At 43.4% G+C, this 23,178-nt stretch overlaps 1 protein-coding gene across 2 annotated transcripts; it reads left to right on the top strand.

Moving 5' to 3' along the window:
• Positions 1-1,015: 1,015 nt before the first annotated feature.
• Positions 1,016-20,837, top strand: LOC121922430 (major histocompatibility complex class I-related gene protein-like). Of its 2 annotated transcripts, none has more exons than XR_006102153.1 (7): positions 1,016-1,130; positions 7,265-7,540; positions 13,732-14,007; positions 15,163-15,447; positions 16,561-16,716; positions 16,899-16,982; positions 17,356-17,391. XR_006102153.1 is itself a non-coding variant. In XM_042451873.1 (7 exons), exons 1-7 carry the CDS (start codon positions 1,055-1,057, stop codon positions 20,048-20,050), a joined length of 1,065 nt encoding a protein of 354 aa, XP_042307807.1. In that variant the 5' UTR covers positions 1,016-1,054; the 3' UTR covers positions 20,051-20,837. The 2 variants fall into 2 exon arrangements, 1 of the variants encoding a protein (XP_042307807.1); XM_042451873.1 differs by lacking the exon at positions 16,561-16,716 and adding an exon at positions 20,016-20,837 and having other exon boundaries at positions 17,356-17,388.
• Positions 20,838-23,178: the final 2,341 nt, after the last annotated feature.

Below are 23,178 nucleotides of genomic sequence, written 5' to 3'. Positions count from 1 at the left end.
GTGGAGAGAATACAGGCGCTGACAGAGTGCCATTTTTGGGTGCTCTGTACTGTACATTTATCAAGAGAAGTAATAGTGCCACTGTATTCTGCTCTGGTGAGGCCCCACCTGGAATATTGTGTCCAGTTCTGGGCACCACAATTCAAAAAGGACATTGAGAAACTGGAGCGTGTCCAAAGGAGGGCGACAAAAATGGTGAAAGGTCTGGAAACCATGCCCTATGAGGAACGACTCAGGGAACTGGGGATGTTTAGCCTGGAGAAAAGAAGGTTAAGAGGTGATATGATAGCCCTATTTAAATACTTGAAGGGATGTCATATTGAGGAGGGAGCAAGCTTGTTTTCTGCTGCTCCAGAGACTCTAAACAATGGGTGCAAGCTCCAGGAAAAGAGATTCCACCTCAACATTAGGAGGAACTTCCTGACAGTAAATGCTGTTCGACAGTGGAACGCACTCCTTCCTCTGAGATTTTGGTGGAGTTTAAGCAGAGGCTGGATGGTGAAAGATGCTTTGTGTGATTTCCTGCATGGCAGGGTTTGGTGGGTGTTGGATGGCCCTTGTGTTCTCTTCCAATTCTGTGATTCTCTAATTCTAGTGAATGAAGATTTCCCCATGATTCCATGATTGTCACAGGGAATGCTTTGATGGTGAGTTCCTGCATGGCAGAGGGGGTTTGGACTGGATGGCCTTTGAAGGGCTCTTCCAATTCTGTGATTCACATATGACCCTTGGGGCCTCCCTCAACTCCATGTTTCCATGATTCTGTCACAAGGAGTTCTTTGATGGTGAGTTCCTGCATTGCACTTGATGGCCCTTGGGGGCCTCTTCCTCCAACTCTTGAAGGTACAACACTGTTACACCACAACAAATCCACAGGCTAGCGTTTCCTTATCTCCCCAGCAACTGATGACGGAAGCAAGAGGCTTTTTTTCTCCTATTGGTCGGCTGCTTTCGCCTCGGCCAATCCGGGGCCTCGGTTCTTCTTGGGCGGCAACCTCCGCCTCCTTTTTATAATGGCTCTTGAGGAGCCTTTGGAGAGACAGAGAGAGGCGAAATGGCGGCGGCGGGGGTCCATCAGGGTCGGGTCTTGCTTCTGGCGGTGGTTTCCTCGCTTCTGGAGAGTGCCCTCGGTGAGTGGAGATGCCCCAAAGGCACCCATTTTCTGGAATTGCTGAAGTTACGAGAATTGAGACTCTTGGCTGTGTCCACACTGGAGAAATAACCCGGTTTGGCACCGCTTTAGCTCTTTGTCTGGCTCAAGGCTATGGAATTCTGGGAGTTGGAGTTTGTTCTGGGGCCCTCCGCTCTGGGCCCACAACAAACTCCAACTCCCAGAATTCCATAGCCTTGAGCCAGACAAAGAGTTAAAGCTGTGGAATAACAACAACAACAACAACGATGATGATGTTTGTTTATAACGCCCTTTACACTAAAGCCTCCTCTGTCAGAGGGTTCTGGGGCCACAGCGAACTACGCTTCCCAGAATGCCATAGGATGTTTCCATGGGTGTTAAAGTGGTGTCAAACTGGGTTATTTCTGCAGTGTAGATGCAGACTTTATTCTCCCATTTTATTTATTTACTTTAAGGAGCTTTACATCCCACCTTTCTTCCAAAATGGGATTCTCTGCATTTCCTCTCACAGGTTGCTCCAAAGTGTGATCTGGATTTGGGCTGCGATTAACACCACTCTTAACTGCCATGGAACTCTGGGAACTGTCATTTTGTGAGGCGTTTAGCCTTCCCTGTCAGAGAGCCACAAGAAGGTACTAAATAGCGAGGACACCAAAATAGTTTGATTTCCCAGAAGGAAACCCATAGGCTGGAGCTACAGCACTCAAAGTGATGTCACACTGGATTACTTCTACAGTGCAGATGCGCTCAGAGATGCCCTTGGCTCTTGGCTGTCCAGATCTGGTATAGATGAGCCCTGAGTTGTTCTTCGACCTAAAGACTGATGGTGACCCTCTGGAAGAGAGACCCCCAAGCCTTCCTGTCCTCAACAGCTCAGGTCTTGCAAACTCAAGTTCTTCTTCCTTTCCTGAATGCTTCCATGCAGCCGGTGAAAAGGACTACTTAATGTTTGCACTTTCAGGTAGTGCTTGGCACAGACTCAGTTCCTAGAGCTTGGCAACAGAACTTGGTGAACAGGTGTTTTGCTTCAATGTTTAGCAGAAGAGTTTAATGGGGGATGCATAGAATTCTCTTCAGTGTTTCCTTGAAAGCATGACTAATGAGGAAGCTGCTGCAGTCACTTGCAACCGCTGTGGTCTATTTGTCTTCCTGCCGGAGGATGTGGGCAGCTACATCTGCATCATCAACAAGTTGGTGGCCTTCTTGGAAGAGAAAGTCCTGCAGCTGGAGAGTGCAGTAAGGAGCCGAGGCACACACTCTGCTCCAGTGGCTTGCAGGAAGTGGTGCACTTGCATCACTTTTCTTCCTCTGGTGGGTCTTACATGCCCTTTCTTCAGAAGCGGAGCCACCAAGGCCACTTCGCCTCTGCCTCCAAGGGGACCCAGCCAGAGCCAGGCCCTGAGCAAGAGATGCCACCACTGGGAGCTATCACAGACACTAGCTTTCTTTTGGCTGCCATGCGTCTAGGACACACTGGGCTGAGTGGGCATACTGGTAGAGGCTGCAGCATTATCTTGTCCTGAGAACCAGGGCAATGACAAAATGAGTGGAGGAAGAAGCAGCAACTTGGGATGGAGTCCCCAAGAGGCCATGATCCAGCAAGCTTTTCCGCTCTCCTCCTCCTCCTCCTCTCTCAGGCAGAGGCTCCAAGCACCATCCATGCTTTTCTCTTTAGAACAGGAAATGTTTTGGAAGCAAAGGAGGAGGAGGAAGAGATCAGGACCTCCACATCTCATGACACCCCAGGGTCCCAACCCACACTTTGAGAACCACTCACAGCATATAAAATTCTACTGCTTGCCTTGTTTCTGAAATAAAAACCAATAACCCTTAGCTTTGCAGAATCAAAATTATGACTATACCTCATGCCAAAGAGTATTGCACTCTGTGTAGACGCATGTATTTTAGTGTTTGCTATATGTAAATTGGAAAAAAGAAAACCCACAATGGTTATCATAAACAAAAAGTGTATTACAGTCCTCCCTCCGTTTTTGCAGACTTGCTGTGTACTTTATAGACTATAGCAAGGCCTTTGATTGCATAGATCATGAAAGGCTATGGGATGCCCTTAAAGACATGGGAGTGCCAACACATCTGATAGTCCTAATGAGGAATCTGTCAGAACAGAATATGGAGAAACAGAATGGTTCCCAATTGGCAAAAGGGGCCCATCCTATCATCTTATCTGTTCAACTTGTATGCAGGAAATATCACATGAAGAGCAGGCTTGGACATAGGAGAAGGAGTGAAGATAGGAGCCAATTTAATATATGCAGATGACAGCATACTACTAGCAGGAAACATCTTAGACTTGGAAGAATCACTAAAGAAAGTTAAAGAAGAAAGTGCAAATGTTGACCTAAACTTAAAGAAAGCAAAAATAATGACCATGGAGGATCTACATAAATTCAACCTAGATAACGAGGAAATTGAAATAGTTTTTCCATATCTTGGATTAAACATTGATCAGAATGGAGAGTGCAGTCAAGAAATCAGAAGATTAGGAATGAGGAGGGAAGATCCTGGTCTAAATTTTACCTTTTACCTCATTGGGACTGCAGTCTCATGTGAACATATTTTCCTGTATGGGGCTGGCTTCCACAGAGGAAGGGAAACAATTCCTATCTGGATAGATGGGAGTCCCAGCAGAGATTCCATCCTCAAAGACGAGGGAATGGCCATGTATTGTGTGTGCTTTGTACAGTATTGTGTCTTTCTGCATGGCAGGGAGTTGGACTGGGTGGACCTTGTGGTTTTACCCAGTTCTCTGATTCTATTCTACGATTCTTACCCTTCCTTCTGATTGCAGCTTAAAGATCCATTTGTCTGTTACAGACTGCCAAAATAAAGCTGCTTCGGGTCTCTTTGGAGGTATGCTATTTAAATGATGCATGGGTCCTAAGAATCCGGAAGCTGCACCAAAGCTGCACTCCGGTGCTTAGGAATGGAGTGTGTCTTTGGCGCGACCTCCAGACTCTTAGGACCCATGCGTCATTTAAATAGCATACCTCCAAAGAGACCCGAAGCAGCTTTATTTTGGCAGTCTGTAACAGGCCATTGTAACATTCTTGCTGGGCCTTTCTCTTTACCTCCTTTTGTCCTGGGGAGCTTCTCATAGTCATCCCTCTTCCTTTCCTGATTCCCTGTTCTTGATTTCCTACCCCCTCCTTTCTACTGTTAATTCTCTCTTACCCTCTCTCCTAATTCTTCACCAGTTCAATTGCTTTCTTGGTTTTTTTGAGTCATCTTTCAGTTTCTGTTCCCTCATTTCTCTGCTGTGTATTGTGAGCTCCCTCATCTGCAGTTTATATTCACATTTATGAATATGAGTGTAAATGCCACTGGAACAGGCATGGTTTCCCACCCCTATCTCTTTAGGGACATTGCCATTTGCCAACTAATCTTGATTTTTGTCTGGGCTTTACTTACCAATTTCTTATCACCTGAAGACAGGCTGAGTTAACATTGGGAGTCCACTAAAGCTTTCTTAAGTGGCTCTTAAGACAGAGAGTCATTAAACAGAGAGTCTGTGAACATTTAGAAGGCAATACCATAATCACAAAGAGTCAACGCGGGTTTCAGAGGAACAAGTCATGCCAGATAAATCTTATCTCTTTCTTTGATAAAATTACCAGCTTGGTAGATGAAGGTAATGCTGTGGATATAGTATATCTTGGTTTCAGGAAGACCATGACATTCTTGCAAACAAGCTTGGAAAATGTGGGCTAGGCAAGGTAACTGTTACATGGATTTGTAATTGGTTGACCAGACGAACCCAAAGGGTGCTCAGCAATGGCTCCTTTTCATCATGGAGAGAAGTGACCAGTGGGGTCCCACAGGGTTCTGTCCTGGGCCCAGTGTTATTCAACATCTTTATCAATGATTGGATGACAGAATGGCTGTGTGACGTAGCAATCCTCCTTGTTGGAGGTATGCGATCTAATCTGGAGCTCTGCCCTAACTGCTTTTATACCCCCTTAATCTCATTCATTTTATCATCCATCCAATTAAAACAAAGGTGTTCACTGTGAGTTGCTTATACTTATCCAATCAGAACCGCTTTGATCTTCTTGGAAAGGCAGTATATAAATAATAATATCCTTATCAATGATTCTAACCTCTGTACATTAGCAGTCTTTGGCTGCCTGTCATCTTGATTACGGGGTACAGACAGTGTGAAAGTGCCGTGCTGGGGCCAAAAGTAGGGCTGAGGAGCGCTCTGCAACCGCACTCTCCCCAGCCCTATTACGTATGGAGGGTGCAGGCACGTAGCTAGGATTTTAGGAAGGGGGGTCCAGACTAAGTGCCACCATTATAATGGGGCTTGGGTGCGGCAGCGCGGCAGCACACACCATTCATTTTTCTAATGTAAGGGGGGGTCCGGACCCCAAGACCCCCCCCGGCTACGTCCCTGGAGGGCGCCATTTTGGCATGACACCATCCATACTCAGCGCACGATGATTTCATGCATGTGCTGCATCCAAATGGACCAGCACCACCTGACATCATCACACCGCTGGAGGGCGCTTAGGGCACCCTATTTGCGGTGTAAGAAGGAGCTCTGCAACAGAGCTCCTTCTGGGAGGGCGCCTTGTTCCTGTGACAACTAGATTGCTGTGGGAACGAAGCCAGGGAGAAAGGGGCCGAGCTTTCTCCTCTGCCCGCACCTGTCGTGGTGTCCATGGGGCATGAAGCCCCAAGGACACCCTTTTCCAGGCCATGGGGAAGCAGTGTTTTGCCGCTGGAAAAATGCCTGGATGGAGCCGCAGGGGCTACCCTGCTTCCAACCTGGCAAGAAAAGGGGCGGCTGCTGACCTCCCCTTTTGTGCCATTTGTACCCTCCCTATATCACCCTGTGCAACCCTAAGAGGGTTATTCTATCTACTGGATATATGCTAAAGATTATCATAGGTCACCTCTACTCATATCTTACAGGGTGAAGCTAGAAATGCTGGCGTTCTCTTCTCTTTTCTTGTTTGCATCCTATGAGTGTTTTTCCCAGCCTTATGATGAAACCAGTTCTTTGTGGTTTCTGTGCTGCACACAAATGGGGTTTGTGCATGTGCAGAGACTGCATTCAGAACCTTCTAAAGCTGAGTAGTTCGGCTGTTATTTGTTGTAAGATTTTAGCATTCACTCTTTCCCTCCTCAGATAGATAGATTTTCCTGTGTGCAAACTCTGCTTTCTCCCTCTTTAAACATCTCATTTGCTCCATCCGAATCACAGGACAATAACTTTGCTAACTGATAAACCAATGTGATTCAGGTCACTCCCCCTTTTGGGAAGCACTCTCTCACATAGAGGTTTTTTTTCTCCTGCCCTGTCAGGTTCCCCATTTTTCTCCTCTCTCAACTTCCTTTGGAAAATTGGTGAGATAAAGATTTCTTCTTTACCTGAACTTTCATTAGCTACATTAGGATATAGCCTCTATGTATATGTAGATTAAAGCCATTAGTAAACTTTTGTTTAAATTGCAAGCTACTTGTGTTGCTTTTTTTTGAGTCAGTCTCATTTCTTAGAGAAGCAGTAGTTAGACAAGGACATGTTTCTGCTACTCTGCTGGTTTAAAGCTAGACACTAACAGGCTTGGTTTTAATATTTTTGAAATTCAGATATTTTTGTTTCCTTAACAAAAGCCTTAGGAAACTTGAATTGCCCTACATTATTCCTTGCCCCTTGCCATACTGTGCATGTCACAGCCCACCAAGCTATCCGTACCTCATTTTCTATTCATCCTCCTACAGAATAGCAACATTCATTAACTTCTGCTCTTGAATAGCTTCTCCTCACTATATTAGTCATTAAATTCATTCTCCTTGGTATCTATTCTTCCACTTTAACTTCCAATTAATCTTTCCATAGTGGTAGAATTCAAAGATATAGCTGTGTTAGTCTGTAGAATCAGTACATAGATAGATCTTGTAGCCCCTTTGAGACTAACTGAAAGAAAGAAATTGGAAGCATGAGCTTTCATAGACGTGGGTTTTTTGGTTTTGGGTTTTTTTAAAAAAAAAATCTTGTCCTTAATTAATATTCATATTGTCTAAATGCACCCCCTCTCACTGCCCAAAATGTGTCAAGCTGGATATTAGAATAATGCTTGCTTTCTCTTCTTTTTCTCTCCCTTTCAGGTGGCTCTTCCCACTTCCTGCGCTATTATGCCACATCTGTGTTAGAGCCTGGCCAGCAGGTGCCTCATTTTACCTCTGTGGGATATGTCAATGACCAGCAGATCGTTTATTATGATATCAAAACAAGACGCCGTAGTCCTAGGAATTCCTGGATCATGGAGTCAGTCAAGGATGATCCTCAATACTGGGAGTGGACCACCCAAAGAGTGCGGGATGCTGAGCAACGGTTCCGAGCGGTTCTGGTGGATGTGCCCAAGTACTACAATCAGACTGGAGGTAAGTGGAAAGTAACAGGGCACAGATTTTCTCCATACTGATAATTCTTTAAAATAGATAATGGAAATGGGATATTTCTTTAAAATAGGTAATGGAAAGGTGAGATAAAAAGGAAGCAAGGGGGATGCAACCATGTCGGAAAATCTTCCTTAACACCACCATCCTTCCAATCAGTTTGACTGTTAACTGCAAGTGGACTGGGGCAGTGTTGAGATACTCTTCATCTCCCCCTTCAAGGAAATATCTAGAGCAAGGTCTTCCACAGAGTTGGAATAATAAAATAAGAAATCTCCTTTCCACAGGAAGAATGAGCAGAGGATGGGAATACTGTTTGCAAAGGAAAAAGTGACTTCATCCAGACAAGCAATTTGTGAAATTGGGGGCAAGAAGTAGCAAACATTTTTTTAAAATGTGAACATTCTGGGCATCTGAAGAAAGAACAAAAAAATAAAATATGATTCCTCAAAGTTGGCTTGAAGCATGTGGGGGGAACATTCACATGTGACAGTCAATAAGCAAGGCTGGGGGCAGGGGGTTTATCTAAGTCATGGTACAGACAGCCCATATGCAGCGTGCTCCCAGCGATACTAGGGTTAGGGACCACGCACCAACCACACAGTCCCTAACCGTAGTATGTGTGGCGAACACCATTGTTACACGGCGCCGTCCACACAGCGCAAGTAACAATGATGTCACACACATGCCGTGTCCAAATGGCACAACATGCACATGACATGTCTGCGCTGCCCCAGGCTGCTCCTTTTGGGCTCCCACATCGTTGCCGTGGTAACCAAACTCTGCACCAACAATGCAGAGGAGAAAGGGGCCGCTGCAGCTGCCCCTTTCTCCTCTTTAGCACTGGGGTGCCATTGGCACCTAAGGCAAAAGGACACCCATTTTCCAGGCGAAAGAGAAGTGGCATTTTGCCGCTGCAGGACTGTTGGTGAGGTTGCTCTGCCCCCAATCCACTGTGAAAAGGGGCATGTTTCACCATTTAGGTCCTTTCCTAATAGCACCTTCATGTAATTCAGATTTTTTTTTCCCAAGGAGATATCTAGGAGGACACCCCATTCAATTTAGTCTTTAGACTTACTCGTGATTTAACATTATTATTATTATTATTATTATTATTATTATTATTATTATTATGTCTACTTATACCCCACCTTCCTTGCAGTACTGGGACTCAAGGCGGCATGCAGCATGCATAGGATGATACTGGAAAGTCAGCTTCACAATAGTTTTCTCAGAAATTTATATCCAGGGATGAAGTAGGGTGCTTTGTAATGATTTTCCACTACACTTCTTCATTTGTAGGGAATCCTCCTCCACACAAGAGGGTTTCAGTTGGTACCACCAGAATAAGTAAAACGTAGGAATCTGCTGTATGTTCTGCCTAAAATTTCATAGCACTCTTTTCTCAATCACCCTGAAGACCAGGGTTTGGCCATGGGAAAACCACTGGGTGATCTCTGGCAAGTCACACTCTCTCAGCTCTCTCAGTGACAGGGTATCAAAGGCAACCTGATCAAATCTTGGCAAGAAAACCCTGTGATATGTTCACCTTAGGTTGCCATAAGCCTGAAACAACTTGAAGGCACACAACGACAACAGCGCCTTTTTTATTAATATCCCTCTAATTACAGCCTTACACGTATCCCATATTGTTTTATCTTTTACTTCTTGAGTGCAGTTCTCTTTTAAAAATAAATTAATTTCTTTTTTAAATTCCTTCAGAAAATTTTCTTCATTAAGTAAGTCCTCGTTCAGTCTCCATGCCCATTCTTTCTTTGTTCCATCTAGTTCTAATTCCATCTCTATCATGTTGTTTTTACTGTGGGTAATAATTTTTTAGTTGTTAAGAACATGTCAGTCCTTGAAACTGACTTGCAAGAGTCTGAGAAATATGTAAATCCTTCTTTTTCTTTATATAGATATGGCCATGCATCTGTTAAATTGTACTCCTTTATCATTTCAGAGCAGTTGACAGGGAGTTTTCCTTGATTATTATTATTATTTTTATTTTCTATCTCTCTTAGGTTTAAATACCCCATTAAAATCCCCTGCAATAATCATCCTGTCCCCATCTGTCTTATTTAAATCCGGACTCATTTTTTTTAAAGAATACTTCCTTTTTTTTCTAATGGAGCATACACACAAATTTCTAATTTTTGATTTTACAGATTAATTTGAATTGCAATATATCTATCTTCCTCATCTTTAAACAGCTCTTTGACTTCATATCTTCTTTTTACATATATTGCTACACCTCTTCATCTTTTCTTTTTATCAGATGAACAAAAAACATGTCCTAAACTATTATTTCTTAAATATTTTATTTCACTTTCTTTTATTTTTGTTTCTTGTATACAGAAAATATCACAATTACTTTTTCCAAAATAATGAAATAAGTGAGGGAAGGAGTGTGTGTGTGAGGGGGGAAAGAAGGAGGGAGGGAAGGTGGGACAAGGGAGAGAAGAGGAAAGGAGGGAGAGAAAGAGAGAGGGAAGGAGAACACGGAAAGAGGGAGAGAGGAGGAAGGAGGGAGGAATAAGCAGCGAGAAAGGGAGTGAAGGAAGAGGGCAAAACAGAGGGAAAAGAGAGGGAAGGAGGGGACCAGGGCAAAGAGGAAGAGGGAGAGGGTCTGGCTGCTTCTGCCGAGGCCTCTGGTGTCATGTCCAATGGGGCTCCTGTGCCATCAGCGTGCAGGAGGCAGGGATGCCCAGGACCCTCTCCTCCTCCTCTCCAGGAGGGAACCTGCAAAAGCTCTTCCATTTGGAGCACCACACAAAAGCAAGCAAACAACTCCCAGAATTCCATAGCAAAGAGCCAGACAAAAAGTTAAAGCGGGGAAGGAAGCTCACACAACCTGAAGGCGCACATTACATGCATACACACGGGAGGCAAAAGGGTGACAAGCTGCAAAAAAGGGGAATTGGGGTGACAGGAGGTTACAATGCCTGAGATTTCCCTTTCATTTCCTCTTGCTCCTGGAATTATTTGTTTAAAATGCAAATGCTACAATGCCAGTGTTACAAATGTTTCCTTTTCAATTTGGCAAATTGATATTGAATGCTTTTGCTTTTCCTACACACAAGACACACACCAGAGGTTTTTAAATTTGACAGCATCTGCGCACCTTGCCCACCAGATTTTTAAAAAAGGAGGGGGGAAGCCCCCATCCACTTAGCCAATGGTTACAAGAAACATCACCTTTTACGAAAGCAGAACTAATTTGATTGACAGCAGAGGACTCTTCCTTTTAAACCGGTTTAAAGAATTGCAATGACAGTTTCCAGAATTCCATAGCACTGAGCCATGGCATTTAAAGTGGGCAAACTGGATTATTTATGCAGAGTGGATGCAGCCACAGTCACTGAAAAAGTAGCCGTTCTGTGAAAATCACAGTTTGGAGCTCAAGAGCAGAATTAATCACAGTCAGTGAAAATCAAAGTTTGGCATTCAAGCCAGTCACAGTTCCAAACAGTGACTAATGAATATCTGTGAAAAAGTAACAGTTCTGTGATTCTATTCCATAGTACCCCGACTGAGGTATTTAATAGTGGGCACTTGCTTCCGGAGGCATTCGAGGGTGGGGTGGGGCAGAAACCGAATCTTCCCAGTTCCTTCCAGGGCAAACCTGCCAGTGAGAATAGGGCCTGTGTCTCAATTCTTTTTTGTTTGCTGCAGCATCAGCAGTGGGAGAGAACTTCTTTGTGTCTTTATAGGGCATGCAATCTTTTCCCTTTATTCAGCTCTTAGTCATTTCAGAATAATTTTTTTGTTTCTTGTTTCCCATGGGCATCTCATCTCACACAGCACTCCTACGTTCATGGCCTCAAATCTATCTTTAAGAATTGTGTTCAGTGTGGTAGCAAAATTCCACAGACCAACAGATATTTGTATTGCCTTTTGTGTTTGGGAGAATCTCACATTGTTGGGACTTGCAAACGCTGTAAGGTTTTTTTTCTCAACAAACTCCAAAGAATCATAGAATCATAGAGTTAGAAGAGACCGCAAGGGCCATCCAATCCAACCCCTTGCCATGCAGCAAACCTCAATCAAAGCATCCACGACAGATGGCCTTCCAGCCTCTGTTTAAAGACCTCTAAGGAGGGAGACTCCACTACACTCCGAGGAAGGAGTGTGTTCCACTGTCGAACAGCCCTCACTGTCAGGAAGTTCCTCCTAATGTTTAGGTGGAATCTCTTTTAACTTGCATCCATTGTTCCAGGTCCTGTTCTCTGGAGCAAGAGAAAATAAGTTTGTTCCTTCCTCAATAGGACATCCCTTCAAATATTTAAACAAGACTATCATATTACCTTTTAATCTTCTCTTCTCCAGGCTAAACATCCGCAGCTCCCTAAGTCCCTTCTCAAAGGGCATGGTTTCCAACCCTTCACCATTTTAGTCGCCCTTCTTTGGATACGCTCCAGTTTCTCCACATCTTTTTTGAATTGTGGTGCCCAGAACTGGACATATTCAAGGTGGAACCTGACCAAAGCAGAATAGAGTAGCACTATTATTTCCTTTGATCTAGACACTATACTTTTTATTGATGCAGCCTAAAATTGCATTGGCCTTTTTAGCTGCCGCATTGCACTGTTGACTCATGTTCAACTTGTGGTCTACTTGGACTCCTAGATCCCTTTCACACGTAGTTTCATTCAGCCAGGTGAACCTCATCCTATATCTGTGCATTTCATTTTTCCACCCTAAGTGCAGTACCTTACATTTCTCTGTGTTGAATTCCAATTTGTTAGCTTTGGTCCAGCTTTCTAGTCTATTCAAGTCATTTTGAATTTTGATCCTGTCCTCAGGGGTATTAGGTGCTCCTCCAAATGTATGCCCCCAATTCTGTCCTCCACGTCATTGATAAGGATGTTGAATAGCACTGGGCCCAAGACAGAACCCTGTGGGACCCCACTGGTCACTTCCCTCCAGGATGAAAAGGAGCCATTGTTGAGCACCCTTTGGGTTCGGCCAGTCAACCAGTTACAAATCCATGTAACAGTTACTTTGTCAAACCCACATTTTACAAGCTTGTTTGCAAGAATGCGTTGTATTCCCAGTGACCATGTACGGATTCGAGAGCTGGACAGTGAAGGAAGCAGAGAGAAAGAAAATAAACTCATTTGAAATGTGGTGCTGGAAAAGCATACTAAGGATACCATGGACAACCAAGAAGACAAACAAATGGGTTCTTGAAGAGATCAGACCAGGGCTCTCCTTGGAAGCTACGATGATCAAGTTGAGACTATTGTACTTTGGCCACATCATGAGAAGGCATGGATCACTAGAAAAAACAATAATGCTAGGAATGGTTTCTACCTAGAAGAGAGGAAGATCACAGATCATATGATAGACTCAATCAGGGGGGTTGTAGACAAAGGCTTTCAGGACCTGGGCAAGGTAGTGGAGGATAAGGATACTTGGAGACATATCATCCACAGGGTCACCATGAGTCAGAACTCACATGAGGACAACTAACAACAAACTCTAATATAAGGGTTCAGGACACTCTTTGTTTGCATGGTGCACAGAAACCTCCAAGTTTTCCTCACATCTCCAGGGTTAGGAGCAGGTCCAGATGCCTTCTTCCTTTGGAGAGCACTGGTGAAGGCAGAGGGGGCTTGATTCCCCCCCCCCCCCGTTCTTCTTCGTCATCTGGTTGTAAAGGTGCCTCAGTGAGTGAAAGGGAAGCAAAACCCAACTTTGTCCCTTAGAATACCAGCACAAACTCATATCGCCCCTCTCTGTACAAAACGTGTTTTTCTTTCTGGAGGGAGAGTTTAGAGAGAGATGGGAATTGGAGCCCCCTTTTTTAGGTGCAAGTGGGGATTGGCAGGACCCCACCTCTGGAGGGAAAGTTCATAAAAGAATAGCCCCATTGCCTTTTTGATGGGATACTCCATGGGTTACAGAGAAGTGTCCCAAAGCCAGTGGGGCCAGAAGCTGTTGAGAAAAATGAAGGGTGGGGAGAGGAGAAGGGGGATTCAGGAGAACAAAGTCTTTGTCTCAGAATTTTAATGTTAACACTGGATTAACCCTGAGTCTGAGATATAAAAAATTCCTGCCTGGACCTCATTTATTGGGTTTTGGGGGGGGGGGGGGGGGGGGGGAATAGCTGCCTCCCTTCTGCAATCTTCTGCTCTCTCCCTCATCTCCACACCTGTGTGGGTCTCTTTCAGGGTTTCACACCTGGCAGAATATGTTTGGCTGTGAGCTGAGGAAAGATGGGAGCACAGGAGCATTTGACCAGTATGCCTATGATGGAAAAGACTACATCAGCTTTGACAAGGACACCCTCACCTGGACAGCAATTGATCTGCCAGCCCTGATCACAAAGAGGAAGTGGGACCCTAACACAGCATTTAAACAGCGGGTGAAGGTCTACCTGGAGGAAATCTGCACTTTGTGGCTGCAGAGATACCTGGTGTATGGGAAGGAGACACTGCTGAGGACAGGTGAGGTGGGGCTAGTAAAGAACATGATAGGGAGGGAGTGGAGCAGTAGTCACAATTATCTTCATGTTCTTCCCATCCCACACATTCCTTTTTTTTAGAATGGAAAGAGCAAACACTCCAGATACAAAAAGTCCAATGGGAGTCTGGGCCCCTGCCTCTTCAGACTATAATAGGGAAAGGATGCATTTTTCAATACTTTTCCAGAGTTTTGAAAGACAAATCCTAGAAGTAGAAAATGACTACAGTGAAGGGGACTAGATTTTGCTCCATGTTTTCCTTACAGGACCCAAAATTGCTCCTGTTTAGTATTAGGAAACTTCCAAGCATACAGCTTCAGTTCAGTTTCCAGCCTAAAGTGGTACAGTCCATCCTCTCCACCCCCTCTTTCTCATTTATGGGCAGAAACATAAACATACCATCCAAGTGTAAGAAGGCGGAAGGGATGGACATTTTTAAAAAAATGTTTTCTGAAAGCTCAGGTTTTTAGACTTTGTCTGAGCATGTGCAGAGTGCTTTTTCCTTTCAGATGGAAACAGCTGTTCAGAAGTCATTATAAGAGCAAAGTGCCCCTGGGCATGTGGAGAGAGCCTTATTGCTTAAACTTGATCCATTGGAAAATAACAAAACCTTGTACCCGCTAATTTTTCTTCTGGCTTTGCATCCCCTTGAAACTTAAGCTATTTTTACAGGTTATCCTTCCATTGCCTCCACTCCTGTTACATCTTTAATGGGTATTAAATATATACATTGAAGGAAAAGAGTAATAACAGTTTAGGAGAACAGATTCCTTGACGGGAGTATCCAAGATCAGTCTTGAGTTATGCTTGTTATGCTTAGATATTGCTTGTGGTATGTAGAAACCTGAACCTCTCCAGATGTGAACACCTGGAGATATTTCCCCCTAAAATGCCCCAAGAAACCTCAGAACCATGAGTTATGTACTGTGGTTGAGATTTTTCAAAGCATCTTAGGGTGCCCTTCTTTGCAAGCTTCCCCCCCCCCCCTTAAATTCTTAGAGGATCTCCAGATGTGAGTGCTGAATCTTGGAGGCTGGACACAAGAGTGACGTGGGAATTTCGCTTTTCTAAAATTGGGATATGTGCCCTGCCTGGCATTTTGAAAAGTCCTGCACTAATTCTGATGTTATTTTTGTAGAGCCACCAGAAGTGCAGATGACACGCAAGATAGATTATGACAATATGGAAACCTTGATCTGTCGGGTTGGTGGCTTCTATCCCAAGGAAATTGATACTTACTGGACAAAGGATGGGGAGGTCTGGATACAAGATACCTACCATGGACTTGTATCCCCCAACTCAGATGGGACATATTACACCTGGTTGAGCGTCAAGATTGACCCCAAGGACAGAGAACGCTACAAATGCCATGTGGAGCATGATGGACTTCCAGAAGATGTGGACTTGGCCTGGAAGGAGCCTGGTGAGTGATTTGGGGAGAGGATTCTGGAAGGATCAAAAACAAGACATACTATAATTAGCGTTGCAGACTCTGGACTTTATCACACCAGGGGTTTGGAAATCCATGGTCATGTGAATTGTTTTCCGCACTGCCTTAGGAGGATGTTGACAGCTGCGATTGCTCCTCTTCCCTCCTGCAGAAGCATGAGGCTATGTGCACATTCACATAGCAGTCCCATGCTTCAGGACAAGTCATTGGAGTTGCCAACCACCTTTAGAAGACAGCTTCGGGAAGATGTTGGCCACGACAGTTGCTGTGAGGGGCACAAGAACAGAATCACACACATTCACATCATTATAGGACAGCTCTTTCTTGCATCCTATAAAGGGTGCCTAATCTGCTGCAGTGCCAGAGGTCCGTCATCATGGCATGCACCATCTAGAAGGGCACACGGCAAAATGGTGCCTGGGCAGCAGTGTAACAACCTAGAGCATGCAGATGCTCAGCCCTCACCCTGCCCATAGGCCGGCACAAAGTGCTGGTCTGTATAGCCCCATGGTCATCAAATTCCAATTTTTAGTTTTCAACACCAATATTACCCTTTCTAGTAAGTACTTTGTGCCTTGTAGGATTCACACTCTGTACCCTACACAAGGTCTGGCATTCCTGAGTGGTTGTGATGTTATGTTTGTAGATGTGTAAATTATTTCATGCAAATTTGCTGGAAAACTATAAAAAGTAACAGTTATTACATTATGTGTACAGTATATATATAGATTTATTATGATCAACTGATCAAACATCAGTCAATCAACAAACATCACAATCATCAAATTGTAAAGGTAATTAATAGTTAAAATTTCACTTATAAAATTATATTAAAAAGAAAAATACAATTTAAAAGTATAAATTCATTATAAATTTATGAAATAATTATAAAATTTTAACACTCTAAAAATATTATGAACTTTTAAGAAACCATCTAACCCTGAGCTGCTTACAAATTATTATTTTGATCATTTCCTGCCATCAGGCTTAAAATATAAATAAGACACAACACACAAAGAAAGGGGAATGGCAGTACGGGAGGAGACTAAGCCCACCAGATGCTGTCCGCTCTTCTCTCCCTTATAGGCCAGAGAAATAGCAGTTGGGATATGAAAGGAGGGCTTCTCGCCAGCCGCTGGGGCCCAGGCGTGATGGACCTGTGTCTGGTTGCTGTTCTATTATGGCCTCTCCCTGTGAACAAAGATTGACAGGACAGCCTAGCTCCTATGATCACCTATCAAGGTTTGCAGAACTGGAATTGGAAATGGTCCCTTCAATGTATATACACACACTTACTTCAGTAATATTTTTTTAAAAAACTTCTGGATCTCCCCAGTTCTTTGTCCATCTGATACCTGCTCCATAAACAGTTTGAATTCAGAGTTTCCTATTAATTCTTTTGCTGTTTTCCATTTCACTTTCAGATTTCAATTTGGGACTCTTAATTGCGTGTGGCATAGGTGCTGTCCTCTTGGTGGCTGGGATTCTTGTAATTGCTGTGTATATCAGTGAGTAAACTCTGAATAGATTTACTTGTGGGGAGGAGGCATTCTGTGGTTGTGGAGAGGTTCATTTTCCTGTTAAGGTCCCCCCTTGAGGGGGGGGGTTAAGTTTAGCCAACAGTTTTGACACATGGGCTACTCCCTTAGTGTTCTATCAGGCCACATCATGAGCCTGAGTCTCAGCCTGTTGTCTGAAAGGCTTTCCTGTCTCTACTAATGTGTTTCTTAGAGGACCTGGAAGAGCTCCATCCCTGTGGATGGCTGGAAAGAAATGGGAGAAACATTGTTGGAGGAGGGTGTGTAGGTTTTCTTTATCAGGGAATGGGATTGTGTGGATTTTAGAGGGTCAACTCTAATACTCTGATTTTTTTCTCTGAAGATCGACGTCAAGATGGCTACAGAGCAGCCTCAGGTGAGTGATGCCTCCCCCTTTGCATGTTTACTTCAAGATATGTCAGGCTGGAGTGGGAATGAGGATGCAGGTGGGTTAACTGAAGCATGTGATGTTTGTGTCCAAGTGTTAGGCTCTCCTTGAAGTTGCAGATGATTTGCTGGCACTGAACTTAACTGTCCAGCCCCCTCCATAGAAACCTAATAGCCTGGGAAAAATAGCCCCATATGTTGTCGTCAGCCAGTCTGCATCCCCTGGATGTAGATCCCAAAGAAAAACATTTGGCCCCAGAAGTAAAGTGCAGAATGAGTTAATCTGAGGGCTGAGGCTGTGAATCCCATTGTGGGAGAAAAGCGGGACATAAATCCTGAAATGAATAAATAAATAAATTGTATTTGTTTGATAAATAGATTCATGTAGCATCTTTCATATACAGTATAGTTTAACATCAGCACAGAAGAATTTGGGGAAAGAAAAAGAGGCACCTGCTCCCTGAATCTTGGGGTAGGGAGCAGTTCATCCCAGGGAATACCCTTTCTTTGAAGCCACCCTCCCACCCTTGATGGCAGTTTTTTCATGGGTTCCATCAAATCCAATTATTTTTTGCCTAGACATAAAGGCGCAGTACAGACTGGAGGTTAATTGCGTGTGGCATAGGTGCTGTCCTCTTGGTTGCTGGGATTGTTGGAGGTTTGGAACCAGGGCAGCATATCAGCAGCTCAGAGGTCCCAATCTGGCGCTTCTCCAGGCCACGGAGAAACAGCAAAATGCCACTTCCCTGTGGCCTGGAAAAGGGGTGTCTTTGGGGCTTCATGCCCCAGGATTCCCCGGGAGCCAGAGCCAGGGGAGAAAGGAGCCACTCGGCCCCCTTCTCCCTGGCGTCATTCCTGCAGCCGTTTGTGTGTGTCACTTCACCTTCAAGTTGCCTGTCAACTTAGGGCGTTACCATGAATTTTCTTAGGGTTTTCTTAGGCAAAGAATATTCAGAGGTGCTGAAATATAGCGTATAGTTGGCATTTGTTGGCAGTTTCCCATCCAAGTGCTAACCAAGGCTGACCCTGCTTAGCTTCCACAGACAGGATCTGGTTCCTTTAGTGTATTTGTTATTTCAAATTAAATATCAGTGACTACTTTGAATTTTTACATCCTGCATAAGTTCTAGTTCTAATATTCTTTTGGGGGCTCTGCTTTAATCAGAATCCTACACATATTAAATATGTGAGTTTGGGCTGCTTGTCCAGTACCTTTCTTCATCCACATCGATGAAGTGCATCAACAGAGTTGTAGCCTCTTGGTCCAAAAGGTCCCCTCAGTCTGGGGGTGTGAGCTGGCCTTGTCTGTCCCTCTCTTTATTCCTGACAGCCACCAGCAAGAGCTTGTTTTGTATTTTTATAGTATAGAAAATGTGCTTATGTTTGATGATCTAAATCTTTTTCAAACTTCTCTGAAGTTTTCCATTCCTTCTCATTGGTGGAAGCACCTGAAAAGTATGTGGGATGTTGGGGTCAGGTGAAGGAGCAAAGGGCATTTCTGGAAGAGGTTTCTGATTTCTGAAAGGCAAGTATTGTATGTTGAGGCTGCAATCCTAGACATGCTTACTATGGAGCAAGCCCTATTCTGGTGGGAGCTACATCTGAATAACTCCTATAAGGTAATGCTTTAACACTTGCTGCTATTTGCTATCAGGTCAGTTTCCACTTATGGTGATGCTATGAATCAGTGATTGGACAAGACACCTCTTAAGAGTCCTGGTCATCTACAGCCATATCTTCCTTGAATAAATTAATCCACTAGTAAAGGATCAATTAACTTGTAACACAGCCTTCCTCTTTTCCTACTACCCTCCCTTTCCACAGCATTTTCATCTTTTCCAGTGAGCTATGTTATCTTATGATATGTCCAATATCCAACAGCCTCAGTTCAGTCATTTTATCTTCAAGGGAGAGATCGGGACTGATTTGTTGTTAAACCCATTGGCTGGTCTTTTTGGCAGTTTGTTGCATCAGTAGAATTCTCCTCCGGCATCTCATTTTAAATGAGCCAATTTGAACATCTAAATGTTTTCTCTGAGACAAATCTTACTGATTTTGGTGGAATACAAGAACAGCCAAAATCTACAAAACAGCAATTTAAAGGCCAATTATGATGTACAAAATGCATGTTGCAAACTTTGGAAGCTCCACTGGCTTCTTCATCAGGCAAAAATCATAAAGAATTTTTTTTAAAAAAGAGTATATTAGAGCCGCAGGCCTACATTCTGTAAAGAAATCTGTTCTTCCCTATGGAGCAAAGGAGAAAAAATTTGTTCCATCTTCCACTTGATTCAGTGAGGTTGGATAATGGAGACCCAATTTCCTCTGTCACTTCAAAAGTACGAGCAGAATTGACTTCTCTTCCTGATCAGACATTTCTAAGTCCCCGTGAATTTTCTACCTGGCTGAAGAAAGCAGCTTTGTTCACTTGCTTAAGCCATCATCCTTGAGACATTTCTTCCATAAACACCATTTTCTGCTTAAAATCCATATTGTGTGTTCCTTGATTATGACCTCTTTGAGGGATTGGACATGAGGGATTTTAAGTTCCCTCCCGATTTGTGATTCTAATGTTCTTCCATTGATCGTTCCAATTTTCTGTTTTTGTTTTTCCAGAACACAGACTTGAACATAGGCCAGGAGAACACTAAGGGCTTGTTGTGAATTCTGTATGCCAGCAGCTTCAACCAACATTTAATTATCATGCTTCTCAGTCCTAGCTGTAGTCTAATCTTATTCCATTGCGAAAAAGATTTTGCACATCCTGCATTGTATGCTGTGGTTATGCACTCATCTTTCCAAAAGGGAAAGAGATTCCATCTCAACATTAGGAAGAACTTCCTGACATAACAGCTGTTGGACAGAGGAATATGCAGCCTTGGAGGGTAGTGGAGTCTCTTTCTTTGGAGTTTTTTAAGCAGAGACTGGATGGCCATCTTTTGGAGGGTGTTTTGATTGTGTCTGCTGCATGGAAGGAGGTTGGACTGGATGCTGCTTTTGGTCTCTTCCGATTTTTGTGATTCAAAAATGTACAATTCTTATCTACAAACCCCTCAGGGTTCATTGTCTACAAGAATATTGCAGCAATAATACTGTGTGCTGAAACTTGGAAAAGGACTGAAGCACCAACAATAGAAGAATGGATTTTAAAGGTTGCAGAGTTAACCCAGTTGGCCAAATTAACATGGGTTCTAAAGGATATGACACATTATGGGCTAGATAACGTGACTGTTAGAAGAGTTTGTAATTGGTTGAGTGATCAAACCCAAAAGGTTCTCACCAATAGCTGCATCTCTACCTGGAGAAAGTGGCTAGTGGGGTGCCATATAGTTCTGCTCTGAGCCTAGTATAGTTGTCCCTTCCAATTCACGGTCTTGCCATTTACGCCTCTCGGTCTTTTGTGAACAAGCCAGGAGAGACATAATGGTGCGCGCAGCACCACGCTCAGGAGTGCACCCCCATTTTAATCAATGGGGTTCCAATACTGGTGATTTTCCCAATTCGCGGGGGAGGGGGAAGAATGGATCCTCGTGAATTAGAAGGAACGACTGTGCTCAACATCTTTTTCAGTGATTTGAATAGAGGGCATACTTATCAAATTAGCAGATGGCACTAAATTAGGAGGGGTAGCTAATGTCCCAGAGGACAAGATCAGATTTCAAAATGATCTTAACTCAATGGTTCCAATCCTGTCTCTAGGGTAGGTTCCAGATGGTGGTGCTTGAGGATAGCTGTTCCTCAGAAAAGGAGCTATTATAAGGCATGCCACAAGGTGTCAGCCTATCCCCAATGCTACTCAACATGAAACTGCTGGGAGAGATCATCCAGAGACGAGGGGCAGGGTGCTATCAGTATGCTGGTGACACCCAAATATATTTTTGCATGCCTTCAAATATAGTGTGTCTCCTCTGAATGAATGCCTAGAGGAGGCTGGATAAGGAAAAAGAAATTGAAGCTGAATCCAGCCAAGACAGAGGTGCTTACTGATCTGGGTCCTGATCTGGGTTTGAAGGTGTGTCAACCAGTCCTGGATAGGTTTACACTCCCCATGCTTCTGGATCCATTGCTTCAAATGATAGCTCAGATAGATGCAAAGGCCGGGAGTGATTAACTGTCGGCTCCAGCTGTCCTGCCAGCTGCGGCCCTTCCTAGAGCTGGAGGACCTAAAGATGCTAATACACACACTGGTAACCTCAAGGCTGGACTTCTGCAATGTGCTGTACATTGGTCTATCTCTGTACCAAATTTGGAAACTTCAGTTAGTTCAGAAGACAACAGCCAGATTCATTACCTGGACATCCAGGAGTGATCGTATTACACCAATCTTAAAATCACTCCACTGTCTGTCAGTTAGTTTTTGGGCAAGGTATAAAGTGTTGTTATTACCTTTAAAGTTCTACATGGTTTGGGCCCATGTTATCTACAGGATTACCTCCTTCCATATAATCCACCCCATATACTCAGGGGGACATTTACTCCAATCAGCCAGGACTAGGGTGGCAACTGTCACTCAGAGGACATTTTCCTCAGCCACTCCTAGACTTTGGAATGACCTGCTGGAAGATTCGACAGCTGAATACGCTGTCCGAATTTAAAGCAGCACCGAAGATCAGTCTCTTCCAGCAGGCTTATCCTGATGATTTTTAAACTGTGAATTTAGATGCTGACTTTAAATGTGGACCGTTCTTAAAAAATGTGTATGTCTTACTTGTCCTTTTAAACACAATGTGTTTTAATTTATGTTCTACATTTGTTCCATGGAGACAGGCAGGTAAGAAATAATATTGTTGTTGTTGTTGTTGTTGTTTGGAAGATTGGAAATGATTTATTATGGATTTTTTTAGCAATAAACTCAAAATCTTTTTTTGAGCAGTAATTAGTAGCAATTTTTGCACAATTATTTTTTAGTAGTTTCCTTTAGAGAATTGTAGCTTTGCATGATTTGTTATCCTGAGATGTTTGTTTTAGATATAGAGGAATGTAGTAGATTTGTCTGTGCTGTGTTGCTGTTTTTGTTGTAATAAAAATATTTTTTAAAATAATTTTAGTAGGATTATTTAATTGGATCTGTAATGTTGGAATAATACATATTTTTTTTCTTTTCTTGCCATTGGGGTCAGGATGGGGCGGCAGCGTGCCAGAGCCCTACTGTATATACGTTATATGTCTTTTCCCCTTCTTTTTATTTGATGAATGTATTGCTAATAAGCTTGTTCGTGTCAAAAATTAATAAAACAAAAGTGTATGCTAAAATAAAGTAGATAATCTCATAGACACTGCTAGATTCCCCCCCCCCCCTCCAACCACCATCTTGAGGGGGGGAGAGGCAGGCCAGCAACAACAGGCCCCGCCTGGAAGACAACATTCTTTTTTAATTAATATCAATTATTTCTTTTTTAAATATTTTGATGAAAATTTTTTACTTGTACACCGCTATGATCAAAGCGGAATAGCGGTCTATAAATAAAATAAATAAATAAATAGTTGTATTACAAGTTAAACATCTGCTGCCTTAAAATGGAAAGGCTACGGAGGGCAAGGAGCAGGTGCAGAAGCTTGGCTCCTTTGCTCATGCTTCAAGCGGAATTATCAGAAAGGGATGTAAGAGATGGGCAGGGAGGCATGTTGGCTTTGTAGTAAGAGATTTGACATAGTGGATGATGCCCCAGAGCTAAGTGACAGAGAACTTCAGTCACTCTCTCTCTAGGTCTGTTTATAGTAAGTACAGTGCAATTGAGAGCCAGTGTGGTTTACGTGGTCTCTGGTCTACGACTATAGT

Source organism: Sceloporus undulatus, chromosome 2, assembly GCF_019175285.1.
Source record: "Sceloporus undulatus isolate JIND9_A2432 ecotype Alabama chromosome 2, SceUnd_v1.1, whole genome shotgun sequence".
Taxonomy (NCBI): domain Eukaryota; kingdom Metazoa; phylum Chordata; class Lepidosauria; order Squamata; family Phrynosomatidae; genus Sceloporus; species Sceloporus undulatus.
The sequence above is the reverse complement of the archived record's forward strand: the minus strand, read 5'-3'. Positions and strand labels throughout refer to the sequence as shown.

Excerpts from the sequence above, each read along its gene's own strand:
- LOC121922430 (XM_042451873.1), top strand. The coding sequence starts at position 1,055 with ATGGCGGCGGCGGGGGTCCATCAGGGTCGGGTCTTGCTTCTGGCGGTG. Across the intron at positions 1,131-7,264 it reads GCTTCTGGAGAGTGCCCTCG|GTGGCTCTTCCCACTTCCTG; the intron begins GTGAGTGGAGAT and ends TCTCCCTTTCAG. Across the intron at positions 16,983-17,355 it reads TGTAATTGCTGTGTATATCA|ATCGACGTCAAGATGGCTAC; the intron begins GTGAGTAAACTC and ends TTTTCTCTGAAG.